Consider the following 10,213-nt stretch of genomic DNA (forward strand, 5'->3'; position numbering starts at 1 on the left):
TGCGGGCAGCCTGGGAGGGGATATCCTATGCGAGGCGGGTACTCCGTGCTGAGCATATATGCCTTGAGGGAGACTCCTCTGTAGTGATAGAGTGGATTCGGGGAGTGGACAGATATGGAGATGGTCATCCTCTCATCTGTGAGATTCGGAGATTGGCTCAGGAGCCGAGCGATTTCCAGGCTTTACATGTTTTTCGGGAGGCGAACAGTGCAGCAGACTGGGTTGCCTCATTTGCTGCCCGGCACTCCGGGGAGGTTATTTGGACATCTGTAAGAGATATTCCTCCCACCTTGCACTCTTTACTTTATTTTGATATGGCTGGATATACTCAAGTTAGAGCTATATGAATTGCCGTTTTTACCAAAAAAAAAAGAGGAACCCACAACAGAGTTGAAAAAGGGAGGAAACCGAGGAAGTCAGAGAAACTTATGTTGGGTCTGATAATTTTCTTTTTCTAAATATTGCAGACGGTGAAGTATAAATGGAGTGAAAAATAATTTGGATGATGAGATTCCATTCCGAGAACTTTTGATGAACTCATGATGACATGAAAATTTTGGTTTCAGGGGGGGAAAAAATGATTTTGTTCTATTTTAAAAAATTATAGATTTTTTTAAAATATTTTATTTTGAGATTTTTATGGATATATCTATTCATGTTTAGATTAATTTACTATACCCAATTTACCAAAAATATATATATATTACATTAAAAAAATTAAAGTGAATTTTAGATCTTCCTACACAATTTTATTTTTATCTTTGGGTTTTAGGTATGAGATAGGAAATAATGTATACATATATTAAATATGTACCAAATATTCTAAATATATGTATGAAATGTTCGATATATATGTATTAGATATTCAATAAATGTGAACAATATTTTATACTTAGATTGGTGACAAGATTATCTATAAACCATGAACATAAATTATTTTGGAAACAAATTCTCCAAAATTAATAATTAAATATATTTTTATGCAAGTTTCATAAATTATTGATTATGCATAAAAGATTTTAAAAAAATAAAATATGTTGTCTCCCTTGTATCAATAGCAGGTCCTCTACAGCCTAATAAAAATCGAAGAGTTTGGATAGCATCATATGGTTGATTATGGTAAGCTAGTGCTTTGGTTTTGTTAGTCTTATATTAAATATTCTTTTTTGCTTTACCATATTAACCAACGAGACTTTGAAGAAAGATTAATACATGATCAAGTGGAGGAGAAAGAAAAGGTGTATGTATATGTATTTTGGCACCTAGAGAACATTAACAATATAGCTCAAAACCTAAGAATTGGCGAGACAAAACTTTGAGAAGAGCAATACCTAAAAAGCAAGAAGGGAGAAAGAGGAAGAGCAGAGCGAACAATGAAGGGATGGTTGTCGCTGATACCATATTAGCAATCTAACTTAAAAGCTTAAGCTGATAGGAGGAGGGAGCCTATGTGTATCCGCATCCCATTCTCCAACATGCCATTGCATGTGGAGAACCCATATAATGAAACCCAAAGAAAGGAGACACCAGGAAGGCAGGGGGAGAACAAATGGAGAGAAACCATGAAATAGATGATTGGCTCAGATATAATGTTAGCAATCTAGCTCAAAAGCTTAAACTAATAGGACGATAAGCTCATGCGTATTTAAAGCCACCTAAAGTTTTTTCGAACTTGTAGGATGAAACCAATATCTAGCAGCACATGAAAAGCAAGAAAGGAGAAGGGAGTAAAACGGATAGTTAAGGGACAAGCAGCTCCAATATCAAATTAGCATCCAACCCAAAAACCTAACGGATGGATGGATGGGTCCATGTGTATTTAAGAGCTTACCTAAAGTCCCTTGCCAAACATATCGTGTTTATGTTACAATGAGCAGGCTTTTAGTTACAGTAGATTGTTTGTTGTGATCTTAAAGGGAAGAGAGAAGAGGTGAAAGTGGAATTAGAGAGGTTCAGAATAACAAATGTTGCTTTCGCATTATCTTCTATATGTTATTTTCTTCTGTCCCAGTAAAATAGATGTAATGGGAGTCAGCTGATAATGACCATATAAAAATACCTTTGGTGCTATAATGACCATAGCAAAGACCATAGCAATTAAATGTGTTGTTAGAGATTTTATATTCACGATGGGTTTGGTTATCGATATAGACCTCTTAACACATTACTCCAAGATAAGAAATGCTCATACTAAATAATCTGCCCAATCAGGGCACTGTAATAGTTCATCAGGAAAAATGCATAATAACTATTAGAGGTTTACAAGCTCAAGCGAATAATGCCATTTCACGAATATCATTTTCGCATGATAGGGAAAACTTTATAGATTTCAAGGCCCACTTTTGTGTCTAATTGTTGGATGCTGTAAGCCTAATAGCCTAAGAGCCACCTTGATAGGTTCTACTGCTTACTTTCAATCCATGGACTCTTGGCATTCTTGAATTATTTGTACTGGGCATGGAGGTATTCCTATAGGCATATTCCCTACATTACTAAAGAGATGGTTGAAATTCATGACAAGATTTCTTCCCAAGCAGGAGAGCTGGTTGTGATTTAATTGCATCATATTGTAGCAAGATTATTTGGCAGAGTTGGTTATTGCATCAATATAAGTGCAAATAATGTATTTATTGACAGCCAGGTGATGTATCATTAAAGAATTCGGTAGCAAGTGAATAGAGAATACTAGCATTCCTGTCTCATGAGTCATTATGGTTAAAGATGGAGACATTGCAATGATAATATTTTAACTTGATGCTCTAAAATTTGCAATTCACAGAGCCACAGATGGTGAATCATTTTACAAACTATCAGCTGAGTTCTACATATAAATTCCATCTAATTAATACTGTTTGCTTGCCTAACCTTTCTTGCTTAAGTTTCCTAAGTTTGTAAACTACTAAGCATATGAAGCTCATGTCAGTTGTATATTCACGAATTTATTTTTGAAGGTAAATATTCATGAATTTTTCAAACTTATAATAAACAGGCTTGGCTCCTTTCTGTTGGTGATAGATAGGTTTTACTCTTAAATATTGATCAATTCATCATATCCCATGATGACATAAAGAGTGATGTGCTATGTTCCTCCGACTTGTATAAATAAATCAATTTAGCTCTGAGATTACGTAAATTCTATAATGAGAGCATGCAACTAACTCCTAGTCTCCTTCCAATTCATTTTCCTTCACTTCTCGTACTTCCGTCGCAACCCCCCTCTTTGTTGACCGCCCCATTTTCCATGCACATTATAGGAACCTGATGGAAGCAAATAGCTTCTGGTATCCCAAGACAACAACCTTCTCTGCAGTAAGCTTTTCTGGTTTTCGAATTCTTTTATGCACAGACTATTAGATAGTACAAGAGGGTGAGCCTTGGCCAATGGTAAGTTTGATGTAACTTCAAGGTGATGGATTCAAAACATGGAAAGAATCTCCATATGTGGGGATAAAGCTGCATACATTTGATCCTCTCCGGACCTAAGCCAAAGTACGAGAATATGATAAGCTGTCTGATTGAATCTTGACATTTCATGTCAGTCATTCATGAACAGCGAGAAGATGATCTGCTATGCCAGAGAAACCACTTCTTCTTGAAGTATATAATTGCTAAATCAACACCATGCTGTGGCTATATTAAATAAAACGGTTATGTATGCTTGAATAATGTTAATGCCTGTGCAAGAAAATGTTACTTCCTTGATCTAGCTAGCAGCAAAATAAGACTGCCAGATGAATATGCTTGATTCAATCAATCTTGTTCTATGCTTTGGGCAACCATGAACCTTCGTTGCCTGAATTATCAGGCATGAGAGAAGAGAAGCAGAGCTCTGTGTCTCAAAAAAAGAAAGAAAGAAACTATCACGGTAAGAGAAGGTACTGATGAATAATCCATGGGAAAGATAGGTAGGTTTAATAGAAAACAAGCATTTAGAGTAGTCATTTCTTGTTTCCTCCAAGAAATTGACTGCTATTCAGGTGCAAAAGGTAGTCATGACCAAAAAGTAATTAGCCCTCTAGCTTCTCCCCAATCCCAAAAAAGGAATCCAGCATCCAGTTCAGAGCTTGTATCTGTGTATCCTAATTACTTTATTTGCATGCGTATCTGGTTGGATCTCTTCATTGTTGCTCCTTTGTCCATCCTTATGAGATCACCAACGGAGACTTTCAAGACTTGCAAAAAATCCCAGAGAGTAGGCTGAACAAAATGCCACAATCCCTGTGATACTTTAAAAAAAGAGAAATGCCATTTTTGTCATTTTCTGCATTAGGTGGTGTTTGTTTTTTTGGTTGAGATAATGAGGTGATGTTTGGTTGTACGTAGCCATCCAAGAAGAGGCTGCAGTAAAATATGATTCTTATCATAATATATCATATAGGTAATGCAAGCTACTGAAGACGTTATCTCAGTCGTGATCAAGGATAATGGAAAATAATGGCAGCTTCTTTGTTTGTGATAGGCAACGCAACAATTTACGAATGAGCAAGTTGGTTAAACTGGAGCTTCGTCAGTCTAATCATTGTGCTGTGGTCTTTATCTAATCAATTACCTTTTTTAAAACCATAGGTCGCGATTTAATTGCATCATATTGCAGCAAGATTATTTGGCAGAGTTGGTTATTACATCAATATAAGTACAAATAATGTATTTATTGATAGAATTTTTCAAACTTATAATAAATAGGCTTGGCTCCCCTTTTTTTTTGGGTGATAGAGAGGTTTCACTCTTAAATATTGATCAATTCATCATATCTCATGATGACATAAAAAGTGATGTGCTATGTTCCTCCGACTTGTATAATAAATCAATTTAGCTCTGAGATGACAGTAAATTCTATAATGAGAGCATGCAACTAACTCATTTTCCTTCACTTGTCATACTTCCGTTGCAGCCCCACTCTTTGTTGATCGTCCCATTTTCCATGCACATTATATAGGAACCTGATTGAAGCAAATAGCTTCTAGTATCCCAAGACAACAACCTTCTCTGCAGTAAGCTTTTCTGGTTTTCGATTCTTATGTGCACAAACTATTAGATGGTACAAGAGGGAGAGCCTTGGCCAATGGTAAGCTTGCTTTATTGTAACTTCGAGATCATGAGTTTGAAACACGGAACAAGTCCTGGTATGTGAGGATAAAGGTGCATACATTTGAACCTCTCCAAACCCAGGCCAAAGTACGAGGATATGATAGCATATAAGCTGTCTCATTGAATTTTGACACTTCTTGTCAGTTATTCATGAACAGCGAGAAGATGATCTGCTATGCCAGAGAAACCACTTCTTGAAGTATATAATTGCTAAATCAACCCTACCCTGTGGCTATATTAAATAAAACAGTTATGTATGTTTGAATAATGTTATTGCCTGTGCAAGAAAATGTTGCTTCCTTGATCTAAGAAGCAGCAAAATAAGACTGCCAGATGAATATGCTTGATCAACCAATCTTGTTCTATGTTTTGGGCAACTATGAACCTTCCTTGCCTGAATCATCTGGCATGACAGAAGAGAAGCAGAGCTCTGAAAGAAAGAAACAATCACGGTAAGAGAAGGTACTGATGAATAATCCATGGGAAAGATAGGTTTAATAGAAAACAAGCATTTCAGTAGTCATTTCTTGTTTCCTCCAAGAAATAGACTGCCATTCAGGTGCAAAAGGTAGTCATGACCAAAAAGTAATTAGCCCTCTAGCTTCTCCCAATCCAAAAAAAGGAATCCAGCATCCAGTTCAGAGCTTGTATCCGTGTATCCTAATTTCTTTATTTGCATGCATATCTGGGAGTGTAAGCTCAATCGACCAAACTATAGTTCTCAACTTAAATTACAGCTAAATTATACTTCATCAATCAACTTTCAATTCCTACATGGAAGCTCTTTATTTCATAGCTGGTCGGAGCTCTTCATTGTTGTTACTTTGTCCATCCTTATGAGATCACCAACGGAGACTTTCAAGACTTGCAAAAAATCCCAGAGTAGGCTGAACAAAATGCCACAATTACCTGTGATCCTTAAAAAAAGAGAAATGCCATTTTTGTCATTTGCAGCATTAGGTGACGTTTGGTTTTTTTAGTTGAGATAATGTGGTGATGTTTGGTTGTACGTAGCCATCCAAGAAAGGGGTTGCAGTAAAATATGATTCTTATCATAATATATCATATAGGTAATGCAAGCTAATGAAGACGTTAGCTCAGTCAATGGAAAATAATGGCAGCTTCTTTGTTTGTGATAGGCAGCACAACAGTTTACGAATGAGCAAGTTGGTTAAACTGGAGCTTGGTCAGTCTAATTATTGTACTGTGGTCTTTATCTAATCAATTACCTCTTTCTACCTTATTATAGTCCACCCAAAGTGGATATATGGCCCCGGCTTCTCGGATTGCAGCGGAGAACCGTAAGTTAAAACAGCACTTGAACAGAAGCTTGAAGCTGTTCTGAGAGAGCACCATGGCTATCCAGGGCCTTGTGGATTGGAGGGGAAATCCTGCCAAAAAAAGGAGGCATGGTGGAGTCAGAACTTCATATTTCATCAACTGTAAGTAGCCTCACACTCCACTCTTTGTTCTAGTCATCTGATTGCAAATTCGGTGCTAACAAATCTCATGTGGTTTTATAGACATAACAGGAACAAAAACAAAAGGTGACAAGAAGAAAAAAAAGAGATTTTGATGTCTGCTGCCTTAAGAATTGATGAGTTTGCTCATTTTGCAGTCATGGTGATGATGATACACATAGCCATCGTGGCCAACATGCTGAACTTGGTTAACTACCTACGTGGCACCATGCATACGGGCATTTCAAGCTCTTCAACAACGGTCACAAACTTCATCGGCGCCTCATGCGGATTTGCTCTTTTAGGAGCTTTTCTTTCCGATTCATACATCACACGATTTAAAACCATAATCATATTCGGCCCTGTGGAATTCTTGGTAACATATATGTCACTTTCTGCTGCATGAACTCATGCAGTTTCTCTATTTATTTATTTGTAGATATTTATCCATCTGAAAAAGAGTTAGGCTCATTGAAAATATCTTGCCTTTCTTTTTCCCTTTTCTGTTCTTCATTTTGCATCATCGAATAAAAATCTTGAGACCTGTTGCTTATGTTGCTTAATAATATTAAGGGTCCAATAAATGCTTTCATGTGAAGAACAGAGGAGGTAAAAGATTACTAAACTTTTACACTTAATAGCAGTTTAACACAACTACATTTACGCACAACTAGTGAGTAACAAGGAGCTTTGCTTCAAAGATGCCCAGAAAGTTCAATGATACAATATGACATATTTGCTTTATCTCAAAAAAAAAAAGATATGTTTACAAGAGATGTTCCATTCTTGGCTTATCTAACCAATCGATGTGGAAAGTAGAGCCATTTTATCTCACAAATCTCCTATTTCAGGGTTATGCATTGCTAGCATTGCAAGCACGCCTCCCATCGCTCCATCCACCAGTCTGTGAGATCAATAGGCAACAGAACTGTGAGCAAGTTCATGGCTTCAACTCTGCCCTGCTTTACATTGCTCTGTACACAATTGCTTTGGGTGAGGGCTGCGTGCGTGCTGCCTTACCATCTTTGGGGGGAGATCAATTCGACGATGAGGACCCAGTTGAGTCACAACTCAAGGCCAACTTTTTCAACTGGTTCACCTTTGGAATTTCATTAGGAGGTTTCATAGGCCTTACACTTTTGGTGTGGATTGAGAACAACAAGGGATGGGATATTGGTTTTGGTGTCTCTGCACTTGCAGTTCTCCTAGGAGTGCTGGCGGTAGCCAGTGGTGTCTCTTTCTATCGCATTCAGATACCAAAAGGAAGTCCTCTGACTCGAATAATGCAGGTAAAACTTCTCAACTAGAAGATGAATCTAATATGCCGTGTTCGATTATAGGCTAAAAATTCGTTATGGCTTCAAGAGAAATGCCTCCAAGACTCTAATATGTTGTATTTATCGGTGTGCATCGAGTTTCTTTGAAGCAAACTTAATCATATGTATGGGCATGAGTGCTATATTTTGCTGATCTTCCCCACTTCAGGTTTTTGTTGCTGCATTCAAAAAGCGAAAGCTTGTGTTGCCTGAAAATTTAGACCAATTGCAACATAATTCTAAGGATATTGAAGTCCTTCCTCACACAAAGGGTTTCGAGTAAGTCTCAACATCATCTAGTGTCTCTAGTTTGTGCATGCGCATGTTTCAGGAAATAAAAAAAAAACAGTGACAGAAAAGAATATCTCGCACCACGTAGCATCTAAAACAATTTGCTGTCCAAACTAAACTTTTTAAATAGCATTGTTGTATCACATAATTTTTGACAAATGTATTTTCCTTATTAGATTCCTTGATAAAGCTTCAATTAATGATGGAGACACAGGAACTTGGTCCTGCACTGTAACACAGGTGGAGGAGACGAAAATTGTACTTCGGATGCTTCCCATCTTAATCAGCTCTGTGCTTGGTTACATACCTTCTCCCCTCCTCGTGACACTCACTGTCCAGCAAGGCAGCACCATGAACACAAGGCTTGGGAAGATCCACATCTCCCCTGCATCTCTCTTTGTAATTCCATTGATCTTTCAGATGGTGATCCTGGTAATCTATGATCAATTCATCGTGCCCTTCGCACGAAGGATCACGGGCTATGTAGGCGGCATTACTAACTTGCAACGTGTGGGCATTGGTTTTGCTGCTATGTCATTAGCAACATGTGTGGCAGCATTGGTGGAATGGAAAAGAAAAAACATAGTAGAAGAGCATGGGCTAGAGGACTTTGAAACTGGTGTCCCCATGTCTGTATTCTGGCTAGGAGTGCAGTTCTTTCTTCTGGGCATTGTTGATGTAACTTCATTTGTTGGATTACTGGAATTCTTTAATGGTGAAGCTTCAAGAGGAATGAAATCAATAGGAACAGCCATATTCTGGTGTGTACTTGGGTTAGCATCCCTATTGGGAACTTTCCTGGTTGACATGGTGAACAAAGCTACTGGACATGGTGACAGTGGAAGGGGGTGGTTAGGGGGAGCCAACTTGAACAAGAGCCACCTTGATCGGTTTTACTGGTTACTTATAGTCCTCGAACTGGTGGCTCTCTTGAATTATTTGTACTGGGCAAAGAGGTATGTCTATAGGCATGATCCCCGTGTTCCTCAACAGCTGACTGAAATATATGATAAGGTTTCCTCCCAAACAGGGGAGGTGGCTGCAATTTAATCACATCTCTGCATATTGTCGGCACATGTAAGAGTCGTCATCTTCCAGAGTAACTAGAAGTTTACAACATCAGAGTACGACTATTACTGAAAGCACAAATGATGTCAATATATCAGTAGGAAGACTGTTTGTTATAATATAAAATATGTTGAAGAATTAAAGGATTGAGTGGTAATTGAATGGTCTGCTAGTAGCAGGGATTGCAGATAGATCTCTTCCTGTCTCATAAGTGAGTGATAGTGATTAAAGATGCATATGCTACAAAAGTAAAGTTAAGGATGGTGACATGTCTTATAAACTATCATCTGATGTAACTATGAGGGGGGGGGGGGGGGGGGGGGGGGGTACCGTCATTACTCATCTCCTAAGCCTGTAAAATAATCAACCATGTGAAGCTCATGACTATGATTATTCTTGACTTGCATGAATGGATTCTACTCTAGATGATGTAGATATTGGTCCATCAAATCTTGACATAGATGATGATTGATTCCTCAAACCTCTTTATGACATAAATAGTTCAGGAAGCAGGATACTAAATTCATATGACTATTCACGAGCTCCTCCAACTTATATAAATAGCACTGGCTCTCCTATGACATATATCTTGCAACTAAAAGCACGCAACTAACTTCCAGTCTCAAATCAACTCATCTTTCTTCACCCTCCCTACTTCCATCACTATCCCTGCTCATTGTTCATCCTCCCATTCTCCATGTAGTATAGGAACATGAATGAATAACTTGTATAGTGAAGATTCTAACTGGTTTTCCAAGCCAAAAATGTCAGGTTCTAATCGCATCTATTAGATGGTATATAAATAGTCTCACTATATCTTCCAGCTTCAACATTTATGCAGCCGTTCATTATCAGTGAGAAGCAAATGGTGTTATACCACAATAATGACATGTTATTTGAAGCATTTAATTGCTAAATCCACACTAGCCACTTGGCTGCATGCAACTGAAATCCAAATGAATGCTGAAATGGTTAGGCATGATGTTCACA

At 37.8% G+C, this 10,213-nt stretch overlaps 1 protein-coding gene across 1 annotated transcript; it reads left to right on the forward strand.

The window, feature by feature from the left end:
• The first annotated feature begins 6,314 nt into the window (after positions 1-6,314).
• On the forward strand, positions 6,315-9,366 carry LOC108511666 (protein NRT1/ PTR FAMILY 4.3-like). The gene is made up of 5 exons (XM_017845294.3): positions 6,315-6,530; positions 6,707-6,924; positions 7,400-7,837; positions 8,034-8,143; positions 8,332-9,366. Exons 1-5 carry the CDS (start codon positions 6,443-6,445, stop codon positions 9,203-9,205), a joined length of 1,728 nt encoding a protein of 575 aa, XP_017700783.2. The 5' UTR covers positions 6,315-6,442; the 3' UTR covers positions 9,206-9,366.
• The last annotated feature ends 847 nt before the right edge of the window (positions 9,367-10,213 follow it).

Source organism: Phoenix dactylifera, chromosome 14 (assembly GCF_009389715.1).
Source record: "Phoenix dactylifera cultivar Barhee BC4 chromosome 14, palm_55x_up_171113_PBpolish2nd_filt_p, whole genome shotgun sequence".
Classification (NCBI taxonomy): Eukaryota; Viridiplantae; Streptophyta; class Magnoliopsida; order Arecales; family Arecaceae; genus Phoenix; species Phoenix dactylifera.